The sequence below is a fragment of the Penaeus japonicus genome, unplaced genomic scaffold (genome assembly GCF_977035675.1).
Source record: "Penaeus japonicus unplaced genomic scaffold, GWHDUDI00000001_assembly GWHDUDI00000027, whole genome shotgun sequence".
Classification (NCBI taxonomy): Eukaryota; Metazoa; Arthropoda; class Malacostraca; order Decapoda; family Penaeidae; genus Penaeus; species Penaeus japonicus.
In genome coordinates this window covers 30,132,895-30,160,394 of record NW_028234429.1, presented here as the reverse complement: position 1 = coordinate 30,160,394, position 27,500 = coordinate 30,132,895, and the positions used below count along the sequence as shown (strand labels likewise).

Sequence of the window (27,500 nt, the reverse complement as noted above, 5' to 3'; positions counted from 1 at the left end):
TACACACAATACAACAGTAGAATAAAGTTGATTCGTGTGATGATATTGCACTTATGTTTGTCATAAAACCGCGCTGGAGAGACCAAGAAATCATCAATTTTTCCCCTCTTTCCTATCCTCATACCAGAAAGTAAAGAGGGAAAGAAAAAGAAAAATGTAAATAAAAGGAGTTACAATACACGATATAAACAAGTGAATTTACGTGATAAAAAAGATTGAGCGTATCATGTTTCGAAAACCTGACAGAGACTGACAGCGTTGCAGGGAAAGAACCCTTTTTCTTATGTATCTGAACCTTTCTCTGTCTGATATGACGGCAGTGCATTTCACGGTGTCTATAATCGTCCCGTGGAGTGAGTTGAAGATCTTCGAAGAAGAAACGCGTATTATTTTTCTTCTTCCTTTTTTCCTTCGTGGAATACATCTGATGCGCTTTTCATCTTTCTTTTTTTTTGTTTTGTTTAATCGAATTAACAGAAACGGTCGTGGGATTTCGACGGTGAAATGTGGGTTATTTTGCTTTGACAGATTTTGACATTTGAAGAAAAATCCATCTAATAGGGATTTAGAATGTGAAGGAAATAGAAATTTCAACTAATTCTCGTTTTGATAGGATTCTCTGAACGGACTTTTTGCTCGGAATTCTTCAGTTGAAAATGTAGAATCTTCCCAAAAGATGTTTTGCTTCTACTGAAACTTTTAAATATTATGATGAATATTAGCTAAAAGTTGGTCACGGCACAAGTGGATTAAAGTACTTATGCACGTCACTACAATCTTTAAGAAGTGCCGTTTTCTATGAGGTTAGAGAGACCGAGATCAAAATAAATATTTATTCTGTCTACGCGGAAATCCTTATGCCTCTTTGCGGGATTGCTATTGTAGATGTCAGTGATATTGCATAATAGATGAAACAACTTTCATAATAAAAACATATTGTAAACATAAAGAAAAAACGAACTCGTAAATAAAAAGGAAGAAAAACTGAAGAGAGAATACACAAAAAGCGAAAGACCAAAACATGGACGAACGGGTAATGTTTCACGATATAACCATTTAAGTACATTCTAAATATGAGTCTAAAAGCTACATTCCCATTCTCCTGTCCAAACTAATCCTAGAGACTTGAAAAAAACTATCAAAAAAAAACAACAAAAAAACATCAAGATGACAGAACACAGAGAGAAAGGAAAGCCCCTTAGCGTTCGTGTAAACACCGCAAAATTCGAAAGGATTATGTGTGACGTCACGGATTATGTATCGTTCGTGTAGTGTCTTCGACGATGGGTGCATTGATTGTAGAGTATGGTAATGATCTCTAGGTAGATATAAAGAATGATGAACACGTAGGGTGACAACCGTAAAGAAACGTGGCAACGCGGTAATCATTTCTAGAGAAGGGAGAAAGGCGAGAGAGAGCGAAATGGAATCTAAGATTAGGAGAGATTGAATAGTTATATATAAATGGGGGATGCTAAGAAATTAGAAAGCTAGATAAATGGAGAAACGCCGTAACTATATTGCTTAACATCAGATACGGAGGAGGAACAACAACAACAAATATACGAACATATTTCCAACGGTAAACTCTGTATACAACGAGAATAAATCGCAAATCACATACTGTAAACATATAATTCAATCCCATAAACATAATTTTAGTACATGAAGGCAGTCCATGTAAATAACATACCGAAGTATTGCGAAATAATGTGGTTTGTTGTCCCTCACTCAAGAAGATCGTACGTCACGTGTCTTGGAGACTTCAACTAAGGTGTAGAAAGTGATCCTACAACATAGAACATGTAACGGGAGGGACTCGCATGTGCGATAATTATAGATTTATATCCGAACACCTATCTTTTTTTGGAAGAAGTGAAAACTAAGAGATGAATAACGGGAAAAGTATATTCACTTACACATCTTATCGGTAAAATTTGAAAAAATAACTGAACTTCGATACCTATGGAGTGAAATGAAGTTTGCAAAAAAAGATTATTTTTTTTTACTTTGAATTCGTGAATGAAAACTCCTTTGACTGACACATAGAAAGTTATGCGGTTATTTTTTGACACCTTAACCACGAATTGAAAGTGAAAGAACTCGTAAGATTTTGCGACATGATGTCATCCTCTGTATTTTTCTGCTTGTTGCTAAACAGATACAATTGATATTGATAATATTTTAAAATGTTTTAATAGCCCCAAAAGATAATAATAAAACAAGAAAAACAAGGAAATTTCATTAACATCAAACGAGTTTACGAGGTCTTAAAATAAAACCGAAAATGATCTCACAAATATTTGATAAAAAGATATGAGCAAAAATATACGAAATTACCACGAAAACTTGAGTCTGACCTCAAACATCGCAACAGAAAACGAAGTACAACACCAAAACACAATTGACAGACAGACAGACAGACATACGACCTCGGTCATGTATTCAATAATTAGCATATATTTTTGCCTCGGGGAAGATAGACGGGGGGGGGGTTAAGGGGGGGGGGTGAAGGGTTATGAGACTTTTCTTAGATGTGGTCAAGGAGAGATGAAGAATACAGCCTGGTCGTTAGAATGTGCCCTTGTTGGTTAGATGTGAGATTGTGCAAGCCGTATGTGTATGTGTGTTTGTGTGTGTGTGTGTGTGTGTGTGTGTGTGTGTGTGTGTGTGTGTGTGTGTGTGTGTGTGTGTGTGTGTGTGTGTGTGTGTGTGTGTGTGTGCGTGTATGTGAACGTGTGTACGTGTAAATCATATGTATCTATTAAGATCAATGTCGAGACAAAATAATTAATTCTGGTACTCGAAGCAATTCTCAAATAAAATGGAGTGTTCCCAAACAAACATAATAAAGAATCGAAGTAAATAAGAATAACCAACAACAAAAAGAAAAGAAAAATCAAGACAAAACGAAAAAAAAAGAACGCCACAAAGCGCACCGGAAGTTAGCAACACGAATAATGATAATACAAGAAAAAAAAAATCTTAATCCCATACGAAGACAGGAATGTGACCTTGAACCATCCTACACCCACGCCCACGCCCACGCCCATCAGAGAATTGGGAGCGGCTTCGACAGGCTGAAAATCCTGTGCCTATCCTAAGGACTCGCGATTATTTCTTTTGGTTGTTTGTTTATATCGTTAATGTTATGTTTATTGTTATCTCTTCATTTCCATATTCTTATTATCATTGCAACTATTATGATTGTTATTATAGTTATTATTATCATCATTATTGCTATTATCTTTATTATCAGTATTATTATCCTCATTATCAACATTATCATTACCATTATCATCCATATTATTCTCTTATTCTCATTATTAAGATTATCCTTATCCACACTATTGTCATTATTATTACGATTACTATTTGTTTGAATATCTTGCGTCTGATATCTACCTTTTAGTGTGTGTGTTTTATTGAGAGAGAGAAGAGAAGAGAAGAGAATAGAGAGAGAGAGAGACATAAGGATAGATAGATAGAGAGAGTTGGAGAAGAGAGAGAGAGAAAGAGAGAGAGAGAGAAAGAGAGAGAGAGAGAGAGAGAGAGAGAGAGAGAGAGAGAGAGAGAGAGAGAGAGAGAGAGAGAGAGAGAGAGAGAGAGAGAGAGAGAGAGAGAGAAGAGAGAGAGAGAGAGAGAGAGAGAGAGAGAGAGAGAGAGAGAGAGAGAGAGAGAGAGAGAGAGAGAGAGAGAGAGAGAGAGAGAGAGAGAGAGAAAGAAATAATATGTTTAGAAAGGCCACCAAGTACCCATTTCGACACACTATAGCTTCCCCTGGCCTTCAGAGGTCAAATATGTGTGATTGAGGTCAAGAAGGAAGGAACAAGATGGCGAGATAACGCTTCTAGAAACTTCTGCAGCAGATAAGGTTGCGGAATTAATGCGTTAATTGGAAGTGCTTAGATTTTATAATTGGGAAAGTTATTTCTTAATTGTGAGAAGCAACACACACACACACACACACACACAGGATCATTCTAATTATCTATTAATATTCAACAAAAGAAGACAAAAAAGGAAAAGCTAAAAAACCAACCAAACAAACGAACCATTACAAAAGAAAGAAAACGAGCCCTCGTGCCATCGCTTCAAAAAGCGCGCGCAAACGATTGCTAAAACGACTACTAAAACTCACACGGGATCACAAAACGAGATTGCGGAGGCGTGTGTGTCAGACCCTCTCGGTGGAGAACTCAAGACCTGTTTCTCATTTCCATAAGTGGCCTGTAGCTCTCCCGAAGTCTCTAGGTCACGAGTATATATATATATTTTTTTTCTAAAAGATATTCAAGCGGGATTTTTTTTTTTTTTATAAGGTGGGCGGCGAAGATGATTCCCAAGGCAGAAATTTGCATACGTTAATACACCGACACCCGCTCCGGAACAGGTGTTTACGGTTTGAAAGAAGTAGACCTTGAATGACCTTCAATGACCCTTAATAGACTAAAGACCTAAAACAGTTATAGAACATTAGATCGAGAACAATTCCCCAGAAATGATATAATGAAACACTTTAACGTTTAGTGGTGATGATAACGAGAAAGAAATGGGAGGGCGTGTGCGAGTGAGGGCGGGCGGATGGTGGGTGGGTTATTTTTCAGTGATGAAACGGACTAATGACACCTCGCTTCTCACTTCTTTCCTCTCTTCTGTTTATTCTCGCAAGATTATCTCCGTTTTTTCTGTTTCTTTTTTTTTGTTCTCCATTACGAATCTTAATTATGACTAGAAAGGGGGTCAGGTTACTGTTGTGAAAGTGACTTGGTATTCCTGATAATACTATGAGGCGTGTCAGCTGATGTCAGCAAGTGAAATAAACACTATTTGACTATGGTAATATATAGGGAACCTTATATGGGTTCTTAGCACGCGACGGTACATGGTCATTGTGTGAATAGCGATGGTTAAAAGACAGACAGAGAGAGAGAGAGAGAGAGAGAGAGAGAGAGAGAGAGAGAGAGAGAGAGAGAGAGAGAGAGAGAGAGAGAGAGAGAAAGAGAAAGAGAAAGAGAAAGAGAAAGAGAGAGAGCAAGAGCCGAACCCAGAGAAAGGGAGAGAAAGGGAGAGAGAGAGAGAGAAGGGAGAGAGAGAGAGAGAGAGAGAGAGAGAGAGAGAGAGAGAGAGAGAGAGAGAGAGAGAGAGAGAGAGAGAGAGAGAGAGAGCAAGGTGAGAGAAAGAGAAAGAGATAAATAGAGATATATAGAGACAGATAGAAAAATAAAGGTAGAAACAAAGACTGGTGAATACATTATGGAGAGAGAGAGAGAGAGAGAGAGAGAGAGAGAGAGAGAGAGAGAGAGAGAGAGAGAGAGAGAGAGAGAGAGAGAGAGAGAGAGAGAGAGAGAGAGAGAGAGAGAGAGAGAATATGTTCATATACAAGTTACACGACAAAAACTGATCATCGTATTTCAGCTGTTTTCAACATTTTCCAAACATTTTTGAACAATCTAGTGAATCCGAGAGGCCAGTGTTCTAGGTAATGAGGTGTCATGTAGCTAAAATGAACATCCTTGTTACCTCCGAAGCAATGAAAGTTCATCAAATACTATCAAGGCAAAGGCGTGGGAATTTCTGAACAATGACGTTAAAGAAAGAACTGGCCATTGTTTAGCAACTTCCTCGCGATAAAGTCCGTAGTTTTGGATTCATTATCGACATTGTTTACACCGAGAGTTACCTGAATTTTAGTCGAATATTACTTTTCAGAAAGAGATATACGACTCATAAAAAAACTACGAAAGTTATAATATCTCGACGAACGAAATTTGATAAGGAGAAAACTCTATGCTTTTTTTTGTCTCCTCTTGTGTGTAAAAGCTTGATAAGGATTCAGATGCTATCCTAAATAGGGATCGGAATCGTCACGCACGCACCTCGATCCTCTTTTGTTCTCCCCCAATTCGCACTTAGTCTTGCAGTGCGTGTAAGAATTCCCTCGTGGCTCTTCCATTGCCAATTTAACCCCAGGAGGCTAAGGTGTACTTCTCGAGAACACAACCCTGAACTACACCTTCGACCCTAGCCATTGCAACAAAGAGGTGGCTATTCATCGTGACTAGTTAATGCCGGGTTACAGTCTAGTGTTTTTTTTTCTTTCTTTTTTTTGATACGGTGATCTTCTTTTGAGAAAAGAAAGATGCGAAAAGAAAGAGTGGGACGCGTGAATGGAGGAATGGGAGCGTAAGAGGAAACTTTCTGGAATCAGACAAGGACGAAGAGGTTTTAAAGCTTGATTTTTGTGAGGGATAGATGGATTGATAGTTAGACAAATAGATAAATAAGTAGATAGATAGAGAGAAGGAAATAGGAAAGATTGAGAGAGAGAGAGAGAGAGAGAGAGAGAGAGAGAGAGAGAGAGAGAGAGAGAGAGAGAGAGAGAGAGAGAGAGAGAGAGAGAGAGAGAGACCTACAACCCAGACCTCTTGTAGCAGCCAACCAACTAACCAACCAACCAAAGAAAGAAACCAGAGCAACTCGACCCACGAGCGGGGACTCCTCTACTCACCAGCGACCTTGCCCGAGCAGGTGAAGGCGGTTTGCGGGATCGGCCAACCGAAGATCGGGTAGTCATCTCCGGGCTCCCCAGGCACGGAATCCCTCAGCCATTGCAGAGGGTCGTCGCTGTGGTGGTGGTGGTGGTGGTGGTGGTCGTGGTCGTCGGGGGTCGTTGGTGGGCGGGTAGGGGGGCGGGTTGGTGGTGGAAGGGTAGGTGGGCGGGTTGGTGGTGGTGGTGGGCGGGTTGGTGGTGGTGGACGGGTAGGAGGGCGGGTGGGAGGTGGTGGTGGGCGGGTTGGTGGTGGTGGGCGGGTAGGAGGGCGGGTTGGTGGAGGTGGTGGGCGGGTAGGGGGGCGGGTTGGAGGAGGTGGTGGGCGGGTAGGTGGTGGTGGGCGAATGGGAGGACGGGTGGGTGGTGGGGGTGGTCGGGTAGGTGGGCGCGTGGGTGGTTGAGTTGGTGGCTGTTTTGGAGAGGGAAGAAAGAGGCAACACGTTAGAAATATTCAAAATAAGAGAATCTCAAGACAGGCAAGTGGTTCAGCAAATTAATAAGCAGACAAATATGACGTTAAAGACATATATATATCTATATCTATATCTATATCTATATCTATATCTATCTATCTATCTATCTATATATATATGTCTATCCATCTTTGTATTCAATATAATGACACACACTTTTCGAAACCCAAAGCAACCCAACTTACATTAAACGGAGGTCTGGTCGGCGTAAAAGGAGGAGGCGGCGATGGCGGCAGTGTTGGTGGGCGGGTGGGCGTGGGCGGTCTAGTAGGAGGCGTTGTAGACACGTAGACGTTTATATTGTTGCCGGGGTCTGGTTTCCATGGGTTTTCAGGGGGGAGGTAGCCGTAGCCATTCTGGGCCCAGCTGAATCCTACACACCCTGTGGAGAGAAAGGGAGGAAAATGGGGTTTAGAACAGAGTAGATAATAACTAATGGAATGATAAGATGATCAAATAATAAAATGGTAACTAATGAAATAACCAAATGTTAAAAAAATAACTAATGGAATAACAAAATGTTAAAAAAATAACTAATGGAATAACAAAATGATAAAAATGAAAAAATAAGAAAATAACAAAGTAATAAAATGATAACTAATTAAATAATAAAACGATAAACGGATAACTAAGAAAATAACAAAATAATGACAACTAATGAAACGATAAAATGATGAAAATCAAAATAATAAAGGAGTAAATAGTTTCGGTTTTTTATTTTGTCACTGTTACATAGATGATTCTAGAATCTTATTTTCTGATGGAATTATTACTATGAAAGGAGAAAGTATGTATTTTCCGATTTCATCATTTATTTAATCACTCATCTTTAACTTAGAAAAAAATAATGGAAAGTAAAGTTCGATTCCCTTTTCCTAGAAATTTGGATTTGGATTTCCATGTGTAAAGATAACGGCGCTTACGAAAATATTATTTTCTTAAATAGAAACCGATATTGTACTCTCTCGGCATATCTTTTCTTGTCATTTGGTATATTTCGTAGGCTGATATTGGAAAGGAGAAGGTGGAGGAGGAAGAAGAGGAAGAAAGGAAAGAAAAAGGGAGGATGGCGAGGAGGAGGAGGAGGAGGAGGAAGTGGTGAGGTTAAAAGGAGGAGGAGGAGGACGTTGAAAAGGAAGAAGGCGAGGAGAAGGAAGAGGAAGAGGAGTAGAAAGAGGACGAGGATGTGGATGAGAAGAAGGAAGACGAGTAAGTAAAAAAGTAAGAAAAAAGAGGAAATGGAAGAAGAGGAGAAGTGAAGGAAAAGAAAAAAGGAAAAAAAAGAAAAGAAAAAAAGAGGAAACGAAAAGAAAAAAAAGAAAAGAAAAAGAAAACAGACGCAAATAAATCAAACAGATAAATAGTCACACACACAAAAAAAAAAAAAAAAAAAAAAATCAAAACCACACCACCACAAAACGTCATACACAACGAAAACATCCTATGACATCATCCCCTCCAGAAGTCGTTGTTCCCGCCCCTTTATCTGCCATTGCAAAATATTTACCGTCTTGTCGTCCTTCGGAATTACAATGATAAAGTCCTAAGGTCAAAGGAGAGTTAGGTGTCTATGGGATCCTCAGCCCCGCCATAACTTCCGTGTGAATTTTCTTTTGTGGTTTCCATATTTTGGATTGGCTTTATGGTTCTTCTTGTAGGGCTGCTTTGGGAGGCTTGGTTGTTAGGGAGGAGGGAAGGAACAGATACCTATATACTGCACTATCTTTGTGTGAGTGTATATATATATATATATATATATATATATATATATATGTATATGTATATATGTATATATGTATATATATATATATATATATATATATATATATATATATATATATATATTCATTTATTTATTTATATATGGATGTATGTATATATACAAATATATATGCATGTATATATATTCATATATATATATATATATATATATATATATATATATATATATTATATATATATATATATATATTTATATATATATATATATATATATATATATAATATATATATATATATATATATATATATATATATAATATATATTATATATATCATACATGCATTTATGTATACACTAACCGACGCTTAAATATTCCTCAGCCAGTAACAAAAGATAAACAACTCGAGATACACAAAGAACCTCATTGTCTTGTCAGGCTACGAGGTATTTTGTTTCTTTTCACCGTGAAGGTAAACTTTGCTGTGTAAGTAAATAGCCTGGAATTGTTTATATGTACTAGAAACGTGATATTTTCCCCGGAATTTAGTGACTGCAGGTAAAACCAAAGAAAAAAGAAAATAGCAATTTATGTAGAATTTCTTGTCTTGTGATTACTTAACCATGAGTCTTACTATCTGTGTCACTTCCAAATAAGGAGATGCATTTTACGGTTGTAATGTCAAAATACACATATAAACAAACTTCGTAATTTCGTGCACGAAGTCTAATTACGGATATCATAGGCTGTTCATAAAAGACTGTCTGAGAGAACACTAATTATAAGCCAAAGGGTCAGCCAAGAGAGCCTTAGTAAAATACAGGAGAATTTGAAACAAGGATTGGTATCTACAGTGCATCGAAATCTCCGACTTACCAGGCATAAAAAAAAAACTTTACTTTTCCCACTATATATCTACCCTATTTATATTCTTTATAGAATTCTAAGGGATAAAGTGGCTGAGGCAAATCATATCCTTTCGCCATACCTGACATACGATATAATTATAACCAACTGTCAATTAAAGCAACACTTTTATATAACGTCGTCTCTATCACGGCCGGTCCGAAGGTGGAGAGACGCCCATAAACATTTAGCCACTGATATTAATGATACTCTTGCCTGGCAGGGAGCTTTTGGAGATTATAGTTTAGAGGGTAAAGTAGGCAACCGCAGCCTCTCTCCTTCATATATCAAAAGGCTGCTCAGATGCCTTTGTGAGCGGCCGTGTAGTACTAAAATTGAAAATGATACATGTGCCTGTTAACTGCGCCATGATCGTGGTTCTGTGCAGTTTATTTGTGGATCTGAATGCTGTTTATAAATATCTATCTACATGATGATATACACACATACATACAAACATAGAAACAATACATACAAACGTAAGCACACACGTGCGTAAACACACATACACGCTCAAGTTCATATACCTACTATACATATAATATATGCACGCAACCCATCTGTTTACCGTTGCGTAAACAATTTGTCTCGGCAGAAGTTAAATTTAGTTGCCTCATTGCAGCAACAGATGGTGTATATATGACAAAAAGACAAGTTTTTATCTCTGCCCCCCCCCCCTTCACTCTCCCCTTCCCCCTCTCTCCCTTTCCTGTTATGTCTCCAAAGCCGTGTGTTGAACCGCATGACGTCACCACTTGCAAGCAGCCTCCGATTTTCATTTGTCATCCTAGGAAAGCGGGGAATCCAAACCTCGTTACTGTCAATTATCAGCTATTCATGGAGGGGATAATCCTATGATATCTCCTGTTTCTTATTTATAAAAGTCTCATTTGGGGTTTTAACGATTTGCTGATAAGATAACAAGAGATGTAAGATTTGTGGAAAGGGGAAACGAGAGGGAGGGGAGAAGGGACGGGGGAGAGACAGAGAGGGGAGGGGGGGAAGAGCGATATATATATGTATATATATATATATATATATATATATATATATATATATATATATATATATATTGTACATATACATATAGAGAGAGGAGAGAGAGAGAGAGAGAGAGAGAGAGAGAGAGAGAGAGGAGAGAGAGAGAGAAGAGAGAGAGAGAGAAGAGAGAGAGAGAGAGAGGGAGTGAGTGAGAGAGAGGAGAGAGAGCGGGGAGGGAGAAAGAGATAGAAGGAGAGAGAGAGAGAGAGAGAGAGGGAGAGAGAGAGAGAGAGAGAGAGAGAAAGAAAGAGAAAGAGAAAGAGAGAAAAAGAGAGAGAGAGAGAGAAGAGAGAGAGAGAGAGAGAGAGAGAGAGAGAGAGAGAGAGAGAGAGAGAGAGAGAGAGAGAGAGAGAGAGAGAGAGAGAGAGAGAGAAAGAGAAAGAAAGAGAGAATTCGACAACTAGCAGACAGAAAGAAAAGACAAAATACAGTGAAACATAGAAAGAAAAACATAAGAGAGGCGAGAAAACAAACGAGAGGAAAGAGAGGGAGAGGGACCGATCGAGAGAGTGAAAGCATCCTTAGTAATCCATATAAGTCCCTCGGAGATAATTTCGTTTTCTGTGCATAGGGATCTCAAGCGTAGAAAACACGACGTGCTTGTCATCGCATTGAACGAAGGAAGGAGAGAGAAAGAAAAAAACAACAAAACAAAACACGAGACACATGTATGTGTGTGTATGTGTATGTAAGTATGTATGTATGTGTGCATGTATATATGTATGTATATTTGTGTGCACATGCTTGTATGTATGTATACATGTATATATGTATATATATATATTTGTGTGCACATGTTTATATGTCTAGATACATGTTTGTTTGTGTGCATATGTGTGTGTGTATAAAAGTGTGGTGCTTTTGCCTCGAGACCCCGTTTCTCCTTGAAGACGCGCGTGTGTGACTCGCCTACGACATGAAGACGAGATCATGTCAAGGCAAGATGGCGGGAACAGAAATGAGAGGCGGGATTGGAGGACAAACCATGTTGCAAAAATGATGATAAATGATAATGATAATAATAAGATAAAGAATAAAGGAAATAGATACAAGAATGAGGATATGGGAAATGCGTGAGTGAATAAATGTCGATATTATTTAAGAGTGGTTGTATGTGTATTTCTATATGTATTTTTATATCTATTTGTCTATCTATCTGTCTGGTTATACAATGAGGAATTTGTCTATGTGTAAGTGAAAGACTAAGGTAAACAAATGACAATCTAAATGATAATCAGAACATGAACGCGCTGTCAATTTTGATGGAACAAATAAACACCTAAACATACAAACAAGAACAGAACCTTCATAGTTCGTTCCGGAGATGGGAAGGAGGTAGGGGGGGGGGAGGGGGCAAGAGGGGAGATTGTGGGGGGGAGGGAGGGGTGTCAGTAGCCTTGGTCTAAAAACAGCTTCCCTCGGGCTTTTGGGGTAGAAAGAGATGGGGGGGGGGGAGGCAGGAAGGTGGGGAAGGGGGAGATAAAGGGGGAAGGGGATGGGGGAAGGGGAAGAGGGAGGGGAAGGTGAGCATCTAACCCTGTCTTGCACACTTGGTGGAATGTGTTAAAATCCTAGCTATGAATATTAATGTTTTTTTTTCATATCAAATCTATTATTCGTTTCGGGAAATTCGTATGAAAAAAAATGAAAAGCGATTTCATGAACATCTCCGATCGTAATTTTTACGGCAAAATATAACAGACGCCTTTAATAATCACAAACATCACAAACAAATTCCTCAGCGCGAAATACGAAAGATGTCGCTACTATGACTCAATCACTAATTGTCATGCACGCTGTCAGGCACGGCCGTCACGAGACATAGCGCGAAATAACGAGAAAGGCAGTCGTTCTTTTAGGAAATTTTTCAAGAAGGGCGAATAACTTTCTGTATAAATTGCAACGTCATTCTTTGCTAAATTACTATGATGTTTTTTAATCCTGTATTCTATTCATCTATTTTTTTCTTATTCAGGTTTTTAATTATATTGTTACGGTTTTGTTCCGTTTCATCAAATGATGGTATTTGTTATCATTCTTTCATTCCTTTTCTTCATATGTGTTACTTTTTTCTCTATCAATTTATTCCCTTTTCTCTCTCTCTCTTTCCCCTTCTCCCTTCCTTCCTCTCCCCCCCCCCTCCCTCTACCCTACTTCTTCCCCCATCCCTATCAATACCAAACAAACTACCTTTCCCCCCCCCTCTTTCCCTCCTTCCTCTATCCATACCCCCCTGGCCTCTATCCCTGACACCCCCCCCAAAAAAAAAAAAAAAAAAAAAAAAATCCCGGAAAAAGAAAATGAAGAAGATTCCCCCAAGAAGATCCCGAAGACGATCCGGTCCCCTCGGAGAGCAACCCGTCCACCTCGCCTTCTATCCCCGCGCGTCCAGACGGGCGGGAAAGGCTGGTCATCATTCTTGCATATTGAATCGCGTCCTATAAATCATTCATCTATGAGAGATGTTCAGGTTTTCTTTATTCGTTTTTCTTTCTCTCTTTCTCTGTCTTTTTTTTTTTTTTTTTTTTTTTTTTGGGGGGGGGGGGGGGGCTTTCTTCAAGATTGTATTTCTTTTTTCTCTCTCTCTCTTCTGTACCTTGTCTTGTTATTGCATTTCCATAATTCTATCTATGCTATATTTTATTTCTTTCTTACCGATCTTCGCCCCTTCTCTCTATCTCTCATTCTCTTTCTATCTATTAGCCTGTCTATCTACCTATCATCATCTTATAACCATCCTAATCATTCTTTTTGATTTTAACGATGTGCTGATGGATTTTTTTTTTATATCGAAGATTGCATCAGATATGTTGCTTTGTACTTTACTGTTGTTGCAGAGCTCGTTGCATTATTATTGCTAATGTTAATTTTGCAATGAAGACAATGGGCGATAAACAATGATCTAAGAATTATACGCGAGAGAGATAATAATACAGCGATAATCGTATACTGTTAGATAGTGAATAAACCCAATCAACAATTAAAACAAAAAACAAAAATAACAACAAAACTCGTTGATTCTAAAAACAAGGCAAAATCTAATAGAACGGAATACAAAGAAAACAAAAACGACTATGAGAAAAAAACGAAGGCAAAAAATCAAAAACAAAAAACCAACAGAAAACGAAAAAAAAGTAACAACAACAGAACGTAGACACGACCCATTCATCTGAATTCCCACTCCTTAGCTACAGGTATTGGAGAACTCCCTCCTCCGGCGCCATAACACCTTGGAGGCCGCGTCGTGCCCCTAATAAGGAGTCGCCGATGCTACCCCTCAGCGATAGGACGGGTAACTAAGCGAGCTAGCGACGGCACAGGCGAAAGACATCAAATGCGGGTGATTTCGCCGCTAAATCGCTCATTTGCAAACTCGCTAGACTAACAAAGCGCTACGCACACGAGCGAAGGTATGCTAAATCGCGACAAGAGCTGCCATGATTATGCTGATTCTTGTTTTGGAGTGAAAGGCTGATTTCTTTTTGTTTTTTTTCTCTCCATCTTTCTGTACGTCTCTCTCTCTCTCTCTATTTCCTTTCGCTCATTTTGTGAGGGATTCCGTACCTCCACGCACAAGCCATTCTTACGTAGCGCATCTTCTCGGAAGTGTGACAAGGTCGATCAAAAATTGCTACCCTGCTACGTAGCGATTCCTTTACTAGCGCACGTAGCGACCGACATAATAGTAGGGTCTTTATATCCTCAAATCTCGTCACATTTTTATTTTTTATTTATTTTTTGGTCGTTTCGCCTACTTTTAGCGATTATTTGTTTACATAGTTGTTGACACAAAATTGCGAGTCGATTGTTGTGCAGGAATGATGTTTAATAAACTTGCACAACCGCTTTTATATGTGAACGATCATGAACGCGCTTTAGGCTCTTCATGTTTCTATCTTTGTGAACGCCCCGAGTTTGATTTGTGTTCTGTGCGTGCGTGTAGGTGAGTGAAACCGGGCGTGTGTTGCTTTCTTGCATATGTGTGGTTTGTATTTTTGTATGTGTGTGTGTGTGGTTGTGTGTCAAAGAAAGACAAGTATGAATTCGTTATGTATGTGTGTGAGTGTGTTTGTGTTTGTGTGTGTGTGTGTGTGTGTGTATGTGTGTGCATGTATGCGTGAGGTGTAGTTATATGTGTGTATGCATGTATGCGTGTGTGCGTATGTATGAGCGTATTTGTGTACGTGCCTGTAAACACATCCATGCATTCATATCATCACATCAAACAACGCACGCGCGCATTACCCCCCCCCCCCCACCACCACAAAAAAGGAAGAGGTAGCGGGAACGTGTCCAGAACGCTGAATGCATTATTTATTTGCAAGGTCTCCCTTACGACCTTGTGAGTGTTGGGGCTTCCCTTCCCCTCCCTCCCTCCCTCCCTTCCCTCTCTCTGGGGTGAGGAGGAGGGGGGAAAGGGGGAGGAGAAGGGGAGGGGAAGGAATGGGGGTAAGATATGGGGTAATGGGAGTCCCATCACTCTTTATAGTTCTCTCTTCCCCTCTTTCTCTCCCTTTTTCTCACTCTCTACTTTATTAATGTTTTATAACCAATCTCTTCCATGTTTCCATCACCCCCCTCCACTCCCTCCTACCCTCTGTCCCCCTTTCTCCCCCTCCCTCCAACCCCCCAACCCCCCAACCCTTTCGACCTTTACCTTATATATCCTCAACTCGAATCTCTTTTGTCTTATGTGACAATACGATTTTTTTGTTGTTATTATTATCTTTTTTTTCTATTCTTTTCTTTTCTTTTTGACTGATTAAGTCTATTGTAAGAGGAGACACCGCATGGAAACCACACTCCAAACCTCAACATCTGGACCGAAATTTTCGTATCGCGTATCCCACCTGTCTCCTCGGTTGCCATGTTTGTGTTTTTTTTTTTTTTTTTTTTTTTATTACGTAAAGCAGTTACTTGCCAAAGGCCGCTCGGAAGGTAGCAACGGGTATTGTGATGCTTAGATGATTAGTTCTCTTAGTGGTTTGATATAGAGAGGAAGAGAGAAAGAAAAAGGGGAAATAAACCAGGATAAATATGAAAATTGGTAAAATGAGACGCGGCGTGGATGGCGAGAGAAAAGGAAAAGAAAGGAAAAAAAAGGGGAAAAATAGATAGATGAATATATAAAAGAAGGAGAGAGAAAAGAGAACCAAACATAAAGGGAAGAAAGAGAAAAACAAAACAAAACGAAAAAGACAGATTCAAGGAAAGAAAAATAACACCAGAAGAAAATATAGAAAGAAAGACATATACATAAAGAAAGAAAGAAAGAATGGAAATACACGAACAAAAGAAAGAAGAAAAACAAACACAGAAGGACTAGTCGACAATCGAATCGAAAACCTGATTAATGATGCCCGGCGTGTCTTATCGAAGAGAACACAAGACGTAGGCGTTTATGGGGGGGTTGGGGTGGGGGTGGGGGTAGGGGGAGGGTCATTTGGTTACGGGTGCCAAGGGATCGCAGAGGACATGGTGTTCGATGTCTTTATCTGCTCCTTTCTTGGGGAGGGGAGGGGAGAGGGGAGGTGGAGTGGGAATGGGAGGGGGAAGGAAGATAGAGGAGTGGGAGGGGGGAAGGAAGGGAGGGGAGGGAGGTAGAGGAATGGGTGTGGAAGGGGAAGGGGAGCGGGAAGGTAGGGGGGAAAGGGAGAGGGGAGGGGAAGGGAGGTGGAGGAAGGGGGAGGAGTGGTGGTACAGGGAGGGAGGGAGGGAGGGGAAAGAGGTAGATGAATGAAAAAGGAAAAGAGAAGGAAAAGGAAATACAAAATTACAAAAACGAAAAAAAGAGAAATCACCACTTATACCACCCAAAAAAGAAAAGAAAAAAAAAACAAATAAAACAAAAAATAACACAAAAAAAAGACAAAAGACCAAAACACACAAAACACGAAATCAAATCAAACGAAAAAAAAAAAAACAAAAAAACTCCAAGCCGGGACAAGCGACACGCAACCCAGCAAAGCAAACCGCAAAATTCACCGATGTTCACCGCATGCACTGGTGACCGCGAGCAGGCAGGATCACCAAGAACAGGGCGGGCGGCGGGCGAGGGGTAATGCTGTCCGTGGGATTTTGCTTGCAAGCACGATTTGAGGAGCGGTTTTTGCGAATTTGGAAGGATGAGTTTGAGGGGAATGGGAGGGAGGAGGGAGGGGGAAGTGGGAAGGATGAGGGGGAGAGGAGGAGTGGGGGAAGGGGAGAGAAGGGAGGGAAGGAAGGGGGGGGGGAGAAGGAGGTGAAGGGTGGTGGTTGAGGAGGAGGGAGGGAGGGAGGGAGGGGAGGAGGAGGTGGAGGATGGGGAGGAAGAGTAGGAGGAAGAGGAGGAAGAAGAGGAAGAAGAAGAGAAGGAGGAAGAGTAGGATGAAAAGAAGGAGGAGGAAGAGGTGGAGTAGAAAGTGAAGGAGAAGAAAAGGGAGAAGAGGATTAATAGCAAATACTTTTTTGGGTTATTGTGGGAGCATGGGGTTAGGGTGGAGGCAGGGTGTGGGAGTGGCACAGTGCGAATAAGAAGGAAAAGAAACGGGGGATAAATCACACAAGAAGAGAGAAAAAACAACAACTCTATGTCTCTTCTTCCCCAAAGTGACAAAAAAGAAAAGACAATTAAAAAAAAGAACATCAACATGCATTGTTCTGGTTGCAACGCGATAGCTCCAAGGAATGTGTATGTGTTTCTGCGGCTCGAATCTTTTTAACTTTATTGTGGTTTTAGCAAGAAGGAGAGATTCACAGGCAGGCATTACCATGTCGGCTCGTAAAACTTGAGACAAGAAAGAGGAAGTGGGGGAAGAAGCGAAGGAAGGGAAGGAGAGGGAGAAGGGAGGAAGGGAAGGAGAAGAAAGGGAAGGAAAGAGACAGAGTGAGAGAGAGAGAGAGAGAGAGAGAGAGAGAGAGAGAGAGAGAGAGCGAGATAGAGATAGATGGATAGATATAGATATATAGCTAGATATATATATAGAAAAATAGAGATGAAGAGATAGATCTCAAATGAGATAGATAAAGACTGAGAAACACAAAGAAGAGAAAAAAACAAAAGGAGAGAAAAAATAAAAGAAGAAAGAGAGAGAACAATTAAGAAAGAAAGAGATAGAGAGAAAGAAAAAGAGAGAAAAAACAAGGAAAGAGAAATAGAGAAAAATAAAGAAAGAAAAAGAGAGAAAGAAGAAGCCAGCGACAAAGGCAGTGACAAAGACGAAGTGAATGATTAAACACGGCAGACACTCCCAGGTTTACATTAGGTTCTCTGGGCAAACGTTACAAGTTCCGGGAGTTATACAGTTTGCAGAGTAGTTCTTTTGTTGATGTTCCTTTGCAAGTTGCAGAGAACAGTGTGTAATGTTGTCTTTTTTTTCTTTTGAATTTCGGTAAGCTCATCGAATACAAATAAAAAAGAAAATGAAAATACCACTGCTACTACCACAACTAGTGAGAGAGAAAAAAAAAACGATATAATCACAAAAAATTCAACAATGACAACCAAGAATGACAAAAGCAACAGCAATCATGACAGCAGTAGCAACGAGTAAAAGGGAAAACCGCAACACCTGATTTGCCTCACGTGACCTTGTGATAAGAATCCCCCTAAAAAAAAGGAAAGTGAATGCAGTAGCAGAGTAGAAAGGGTTTGGTCATTTTTGTCCAGGGTTTGAAAGTAAAAGTGTTTGCTTCGGAGCCACTACGAGGCTTCGAATCCCGGCGAAGTGAGACGCTGTGTTTGACCTTTTTTTTTTTTTTTCAAAATTATTTAATGTATTATCGTCATTTCATAAGGAGACGGATGGAGAATGATTTTGAATAATGTCTTGTTTAATATAGTATGTGTGATTCATAAATAATTACACACACACACACACACACACACACACACATATATATATATATATATATATATATATATATATATATATATGTATATATATATATATATATATATATATATATATATATATATATATATATATATATTGTATGGTGCAGTGGCAGACTCGAGGAATTTCCTAGAAAACATAATGTCTGGGAACATGAATTTTTCCCTAAATAATATTCGTCCTTTTCCCACAAACATTCTTTGTTTTTCTTCCGACATAAATTGTGACCGTAGCAAATCTTGAGTTGAGAATAACACACATACACACATTTCGCCCCCTCCACTAATAGTACCCCATTTATTTATAACTCAAAGACTAGAAAAATAAAAATAAGAAAACACATGAATCAGTAAATAAAAGAAAACTTCATGATTGTAAAGGAGGATGAGTTAGCTGGTGTCAACACTTCTGTGAGCCATCGTGCTGAAGGTCTTAGGATTAATGTAACAGTCTTTTCAAACAAATGATTTTTCGGACAATAGATCATCTCATAAGGAATTTGTTTAAAAAAAATGTGAAAAAAATATATTCCTTAGTCAAGTGAAATTTCTCTCTCACCCCTCTCTGTATCTATCTACCTATCTATCGATAATTTTCTCTCCAATAACAAATGCTATAAGAAAGTCTCATCCTTATTTCCAATAAATATCCTATGAGCAGGGCCGCCGGCTTCCTATTCCCAAAATTGGATTTTCACACAAAGACGAAAGATGATACTAATTACCATATGAATACGGGAGATAAACAACAGGCAAAATTCAAGGTGTAGTATCCTATTTATCATCACAAACAGACGGGACGCGGAAACTGCTATTGTTTATGTGTGTATGTACGTGTGCGTATGTATGTATGCTTATGTATGTGTATATGTGTATGTATGTGTGAGCGTGTGTATGCTTATGTATGTGTGTATGTGTGTGTGTGTGTGTGTGTGTGTGTGTGTGTGTGTGTGTGTGTGTGTGTGTGTGTGTGTGTGTTTTTCTTTGTATACGTGCAAGTGTATGTATACCTGTGTACATGTATTATAAACATAATGTATATATCGCTTGCACATATATAGCAATGTAAAAAAAAAAAAAAAATAAAACAGACAAGACTAACCATCTGCTCCACACGACCTTGAGGTTTAATTTATGGGTTTGAACTCATGATGATGACCAAATATTTCGAAGCTTCGAATCCCTGACAAATATTATTCGCACAACTGGCTAAATCCGGGAGGGTAAGTGAGGAAATAAAACGAAATCTATAGTCAGAGAGAAAGGGATAAAATAGAGGTATAGATAGAGGTAGAGATAGATAGATAGATACAGAGAGAGAGAGAGAGAGAGAGAGAGAGAGAGAGAGAGAGAGAGAGAGAGAGAGAGAGAGAGAGAGAGAGAGAGAGAGAGAGAGTGAGAGAGAGAGAAACAGAAATAGAACAAGGAATAGAAAGAGGATGCTACGAAAATAAAACGAGATACTGAGAAATGAAACAAAAGCTTCGAACCGGCCGAAGCTTCTCGATTCAAGGCTACACTGACTCAGAGTAATAAATGAGTAACATCATGAGGTTACTGAGAAACGAGCATGAGGTCAAAGGAGGGGCAAGGAGGATGGTATTCGGCAAAAGATATGAACGGAAAATAAACTCAAGAAAAGAATCAGTGTGGCAGAGTCGATGCTATAAAAAAATATATACATAAGGAGGGCGAAAAGAAAAGAAAACACCGTTCTCTCTTCTCTCTCTCGTACACAAACACACACACGCACAAACACAAACACAAACACACACACATACACCCAAACAAACCAACCCACATACCAACAGAGACACACACACACACACTCCCTCCGTCCCTCCCTCCTTAACCCGCCCCCCCCCCCTCCCGCAACATGGGTCAACACAACATGACGCCGATGAAGAAATCGTGTGCGCATCCTTGGGAATCTTCGTTGAACCTGTGATTACTTCCTCATTGCAAGTGAATACGTTCTTGCCGACGTCTTCCCACTTAAATACCTGCTTGACTCTTCGCTTGTTGTCTGAGAAAGAGGATTTGCGACGTTGCGAAGGAGAAATGAGGTTAAGAGACGAGGGAAGTGGCAGGGAGGGATGGAGGGTGGGAGTTAGAGAGGGTGGGAGGGTGGGAAGGGGGGAGATGGGAGAGTTTGAGGGAGGGAGGGACGGAGATGGGAGAGTTTGAGGGAGGGAGGGAGGGACGGAGATGGGAGAGTTTGAGGGAGGGAGGGACGGAGATGGGAGAGTTTGAGGGAGGGAGGGACGGAGATGGGAAAGTTTGAGGGAGGGAGGGAGGGAAGGAGATGGGAGAGTTTGAGGGAGGAAAAGGAATGTAGGGAGAAGGTGGGGAGGAAGGTATGGAGGGAGGGAAGAGGGATGTAGGGGGAAGGAGGGGGAGAAAGGATATAGAAAGAAGAAGGGATGGAGGGAGGGGAGAGAAAGAGGATATGTGAGAAAGGCAAAGGACGAAGGGAGAAGTGAGGAAGGGAAGAAGAGAGAGAGAGATAGACTAATAAACAAACACAGATGAAAATTACTTATCATATATAGAAACCAGTGACTAATAAGTATCTAATATATCTAATAAATACACCCAGTAATCAGTAGCAAACAGTCACCCACAATAAACCATAGACACATGAACCGCACCCATGAACCACATAAACTACAAACACCAATGTAATCGTCCCTTGATAACGCCTCGATCACGTGGAAGTCGAGTCACGCTGTTCCCTTGTACGAGACAGAAATGCTTCGTTAAGTCATCGTTGCACGCTCTTGCCAACGGTAGATAACATGTGATTAAATAGGAAATGAGAGACGGAATATTGGGATGGGGAAAGGAAGTGGTGAAATGGAAAATAAAAGAAATGAATAGGGTAAGTAAGAGAGAGAGAGAGAGGGAGAGAGAGAGGGAGGGAGAGGGAGGGAGAGAGAGAGAGAGAGAGAGAGAGAGAGAGAGAGAGAGAGAGAGAGAGAGAGAGAGAGAGAGAGAGAAAGAGTAAAAGAGTAAGAGAGAAAGATATGAAACAGAACTAGATACAAACGACCATACAAAAGCAATAACCCTTCGTATGAAAGTCAAAGAATGAAGGATGATGAAACGAAAACGGCGGAAGAATTAAAGAACACAATTGCAAGAGAACACAAATAAAAAAACAACAACAAAAAAACACACACATCAAAAGAAAGTAGAACAGAAGAGAACATCGAAGAACTCCGAAGGTCAGCGATTTGAAAGAAGAAAAAAAAAAAAGAAGAAAAAGGAAAGGGAGGAAAAGAAGAGTACGTTTTGTAATAAGTAAGGAGAAGCAAAAATCATGGTCGGCTGAAGGAGGGCGGAGGAGTTTGCAAGTCACTCTTTAGCAGAAGGATCTCGCTCCGTCTCATCCTTTGCCTTCGCTCACCCTCCTCTACTTCCTTCTTATTCTCTCCTACTCTCCTTCTTTATCTTTGATTTATATTATCTCATTTGTTTTACTTTTTTTTCTTGATGAAAGCGCAGACACGAAGAGGATTAAAGATGAATTTCTCTCAGCTTGGATTGAAATGAAAGTCATGTTTACGGACTATAATTTTTGAGTTCTTCAAGTAAAGTCTTTTGAGTGGATTACGATATGATTCTGGAACAAGTGGAAGGGAATTGAACAAATTTCGCTCTCGATCGACGAACAATAAGCTCGGGATTAGCCAAGGCAAATGTTGTACGCAGCTCTAAACAGAAGTGAAAGAACATCATCCTCACTGTAACTGCGCAACAAGTACAATCTAATTAGCGGTTGCCGGGACGTAAATTGCTCTCTCTCTCTCTCTCTCTCTCTCTCTGTATCCCTCTCCCCACCCCCTCCTACCCCCTCTTGCAATCAAGCATTTCCCATCATCATCAGAGGAGGAGGTTTTCACCGTCATCATCCATTTCCCCCCTTCTTCCTCCTGTCTCCGGCCTTCCGCTCGCCCCCACAAGTCGGCGGGACTTGCCTATCCATCATCATCATCGGCCGTGTACTATCTACCTCTCCGTTGGCGCCACCTTTCAGCTACTCTTTTGGCCTTCTTTGGTTCCTCTACTTTCCCCCTTTCGTTCTCACTCTGTTTGGGCTGTATATTCTAATATCTATTATCAATTATGTTCTGGTTCTTATCTCTTGTGTCTCTGTCTCTCATACTTTCGAAAAACTATTTGTCCCTCTTTCTCTCATTACTTTTACCCCCCTCCTCTCTCTCTCTTTCACTCTCTTACATATAAACACTCTTCCCTTCTTTCTGATTCCTGCCTTCCTTTTCTCTATCCCTTTCCTCCTTTCTCTACTCTTCCTACATAATCCAACCACCTTTCTCTCAGCCCCCATCCCCCACCCTTCTCCCAACCTCCCTCCCTCCCTCCCTTTCCTCCACCCTCCTAGCTGTTCCCACATCCTCCCGCCCTCCCTTCCACCTCCAAACTCCTTCCCTCTCCCATCCCTCCCCCCCTCCTCCCCTCCCTTCATCGCAATACCCGGCTGTACCGTCATCAGTATTCAAATATTCCTTGCTTCAAAGGCCGACCGCATGGGAAGGGCGCCGTACTTGTTGTGAACCCTTTTTGTGTGCCTCTCGGAAACGAAAGAGAGAGAGAGAGAGAGAGAGAGAGAGAGAGAGAGAGAGAGAGAGAGAGAGAGAGAGAGAGAGAGAGAGAGAGAGAGAGAGAGAGAGAGAGAGAGAGTGAGAGAGTGAGAGTGAGAGTGAGAGAGAGAGAGAGAGAGAGAGAGAGAGAGAGAGAGAGAGAGAGAGAGAGAGAGAGAGAGAGAGAGAGAGAGAGAGAGAGAGAGAGTGAGGAGAGAGAGAGAGAGAGAGAGAATAAGGTGAAGGAGTGTGGACGATTTAGGAGGAGAGATTTGAGAGGTGGAGAGCAGGTGACAAATAGATAAATTAATAAACTGGGGGAGAAAGAAAATGAGAGATAGACAGAGAAATAAATATATACAGATAGAGATGGCTAAATAGATGTCTAGATAGATATAGAAAGAAAGAGAGAGAGAGAGAGAGAGACAGCTCGATAGGTATATGGACAGAATAAGAAAGATAGATTGAGAGAGAGACAAATAAGATATTCCAGGCAGTCCAGCACGATGGTCACGTAGTCACATATTCAGTTGCATAATAATTCACCAGTACATAAATAGACCTGATGATGGTGCCTTTACAGCTTATACATATTGAATCTTTTATAAATGTATCATTATCACTCTCATTAACATTATCACTGCTATCATCATTATCTTTATCGGATATTCATACATTTACAAAATATGCTGAACAAATAAACATGGTGATTATGAGAGAATAATTGTACTATTGTTATGATAATAATGAAAGTAAAACAAATGATTATAGTAATGCTAGTATTAATGATGATATTGAATCTAGTCCTACACTGATAGTAACAACAATAATGATACTAATGGTAATAATAATAATACTGACAATAACAACAATGATGATACCAACAATAATAATAACAATGATAGTAACAATAATAATACTAGCCATAAAATAAAGATAATAATGATAGTAACAATTATAATAGCCATAAAATAATGATAATAATGATAGTAACAACAATAATAATAAAAATAACGCCGATGTTTTCGAACCACTCTCACTCTCGCTACCGCCATGTGCCGTCCTCGCTTTGTTCCCTTGCGCCTTCCCTTTGTCATCCATCCGCCTAAAAAGGGAAGCAATTCTGTCTCCCTCCAAGTATTTTCGCAGTGAAATTTATGCGGAGGTGAAAGAGAGAGAGAGAGAGAGGGAGAGAGAGAGAGAGAGAGAGAGATAGAGAGAGCGAGAGTGAGAGAGAGAGAGAGAGAGACGGGGATATATATATATATATATATATATATATATATATATATATATATATATATATATATATGTGTGTGTGTGTGTGTGTGTGTGTGTGTGTGTGTGTGTGTGTGTGTGTGTGTGTATGTTATTTCGTATTGGGTATGTGAGGGAGGGTTTAGATAATATATTTTCGTCTCAAACCTGGTTTCAAACTTATGGAAACTTTTTGTATCGAGTTGAAATCACCAGAAAAAGGAATAAAAGAGAGAGAGAGAGAGATAGCGAGAAGAAACACCAAACAAGTACACGAAGAGGCAAAGCGATTCAAGAAACACAAAAGAATGGGATATAAAGAGAGATGGAGAAATCCGTGCTCATCATTAAGAAGATTCTAGAATGCCGGCACGTGTCATCACTTTCAAGTTTGCTTATCGCAAGCCAGGTCAAGCACACGACTTGCTTTGACCTCGCCTGGATTCTTTCTGGATTCTTAGCTTAAACGAGTTTGCTTGTGAAGACTGTGTTTCTAAGGAGTTTTAATATCATCGAAAATATAATTGAGAATAATCCTATGAACTTATCTATTCATATATCTGTCTATATCTATTGATATATATCTATTTCTGCTTTCACCCGTCCCCTTATCGGGCTATATCGGTATGTCTCTCTCTGTCTATATATTCATTCCTCCGTCTTGTGAATAAATAAAACGCTTTAGAAAAATGAAATTTGAGAATAACCAAGATTCATCTGATCATGTGAGTGAATGAGCTGGCGGGTGTAATAAATAAATCCCCGAGGTGGATTTTCTGTAGGAAATCAGTTTTCTTCGGGTTTTGAGAATTTTAATGATCGGTCGAGCGCGATTTCCAAAAGGATATTTTTAAAAACATTTAAGATTAGGAACTGAATCAAATGAATATGAGGTGATACTCTTCACTTTAGAATATAAGAACCGTCGCTAACCTAAACACATAAAACAAATACACAATGAAAAAAAAAAACTAAAATAAAAGAGTAGAAAAAAAAGACGCTAAATAAACTTCAATTACTCCCGCAAGCAAAAAAATAAACAAATCCTGGCGAAATGACGCCAAAAATAACACGGAAACCGCACGAAACGCCAGGAGGCAGTGTTACCAGACACCCGCGGGAGTGGAGTCCCGCAACTCGAGTGTCATCTTTTTCGAGGCCGAGTTTGCCCTCCGGCTTGGAGATCCACCTCGTCTTCCTCATGCTCTTCTAGGCCTTGGCTCTCGTCCAACACCCTCGTCTTCCTTTTAAGCCCGCCCTTACCCCCCCCCCTCTCCCTCTTCCTCTCCTTCCTTTAATGGAAGGAGCTTTAGGGTGCCAGCGTTTGATCGTTCCCCTGTCGACTGATCGGAAGAATCTTTGGTGTATAACGCGCACGTATGAGTGTGTATTTTTATGTAGGTATGTATACGGATGTTGATTTATGTATATGTATAAACATATTTTTTTCTAAAGTGACGTATTTTTGAATTGAAGATATTTAGTATTACAGGATGATTTCCACAATCTGAATTTCGTAAATTCATACATTGGTAAATATCTGATGATGTTGTATCTTAAGAAATATCATTTGAAAAAAGAGAAGTTAACAAACCAATGTTAAACTGTAGAAAATAACGTTATTTTTGTCTGATGAAACTATTTCTTCATTTATGTCTTCCACCACTTGCGTTGTGTCAGCGCATTGTGCGAAAATTATTAAATTAAATTTCTACACTCGAACATAACGTAAAATCTTCGAAAAAATATATATATAAACAAGATTCCTCAGTTATAATGTTTGAGAGATGAGAAAAGATACAAGTTGAAAAACACTGGGTTATCCTGAGCATGAAATCTCTTTCCTTCGAAAAGAAACGAACAAAAGGATGCGACCCCATGACCAACTTCCACTCTCGCTTTCCATGGCATTCGCGTCTCATCTAACTGTACTGGTCCAACGGTGCACTACTTGGCCGTCTTCCCGCTAAGTTTCGTCTCGTTTTGGAGGATTCACAACTTATCCGCGCGAGCATTTCTCGCTCCTCCTCTCATTTTTCCACTTAGTCACATAGACATGTTCCCGACACTTACCGATCACCACCAACAGGTTCGCTAACGGCAGCCGCATCTCTCTCCCTTGTTGTCTCTACAAGGGTTCACTATCGACAACTCGACTTGGAAAAGACACCGCCATTCTTAAACCTTTATACTCCTTCCCACTCGAAGCATCCCGCCATTGTTGCTGGGAGGTCACGTGACTCGTGGCGGCGCTTGTGATTGGTCACTTTCTCCCGCTAAGTCAAGTTCATCCATGCTGCCACAATGGCGGAAATTGGTAAGTAATCTTTTGTAGATTCTATGATAAACATTTATTAAGAATATTGCCTCTTGTGACCTTCATTATAATAAAAGTAATATCCAAAGTAAAGATTTATCCTTATACCCTTAGCATTAAACGCTCCTGCGAAATAGAGAAATGAGAGGCATCGTACATCCCCCGCGAGTGATGACACTGCATGGGAAACACTTTTACTTTCGTACTAACATCAGTGAAGTTCTTCGTTCAGCTCATACGGTTTGTGATAGGAGGAGCATCTCCTTTACCTTCCAGATTTGGGTCAAATCGATCTAACATGAACAATTCCGAAACTTTTACGCTCAAATGACTACCATACAGAGAGAGAGGACCGAATTCCAGCCAATCAAAATCCACCGAATGGGGCAATCTTCCCCGGCCGAGTCAGCCAATTAGAGATTTCCTTCCTGGCGTTCGAAAAAGGACAGAACGTGAGTTTTCGAGGCGAAGGGAACGTGAGAGAACGAAGTCCCGCCCCCGCAATTGCAACGGGAGAGGGTCGGAGCCGTCACGAAGACCACAATGAATGGAAATCGTAACCGGTATCGATTATTTCTTTTTTTTTCCTTAAATCGTGTTAGGCTTGTATCTCCTTGGGTATTTTCACCGCGTTTGTTTATTTATTCATTCACTTTGATTTCGAAATGTTATAGAGAGTTGATTAACGAAAGTTTAGATTGTCCCATTATTTTGCCTGTTCTTATGTTTCGTATTTCAATGATCTTTATTTGTAG

The 27,500-nt window shown here is 40.0% G+C and overlaps 1 protein-coding gene across 1 annotated transcript in view; it reads right to left on the bottom strand.

Moving 5' to 3' along the window:
- LOC122265600 (uncharacterized) overlaps positions 1–26,625 on the bottom strand; it is a 40,589-nt gene extending 13,964 nt beyond the window's left edge. Inside the window, exons 1-3 of the mRNA XM_086552839.1 lie at positions 26,502–26,625; positions 7,212–7,408; positions 6,512–6,962 (exon numbers count right to left, since the gene is read on the bottom strand). Of these exons, the coding sequence (XP_086408965.1) occupies positions 6,512–6,962; positions 7,212–7,408; positions 26,502–26,538 (685 nt within the window). The 5' untranslated portion in view covers positions 26,539–26,625. The remainder of the gene's footprint in view (positions 1–6,511; positions 6,963–7,211; positions 7,409–26,501) is intronic.
- Positions 26,626–27,500: the final 875 nt, after the last annotated feature.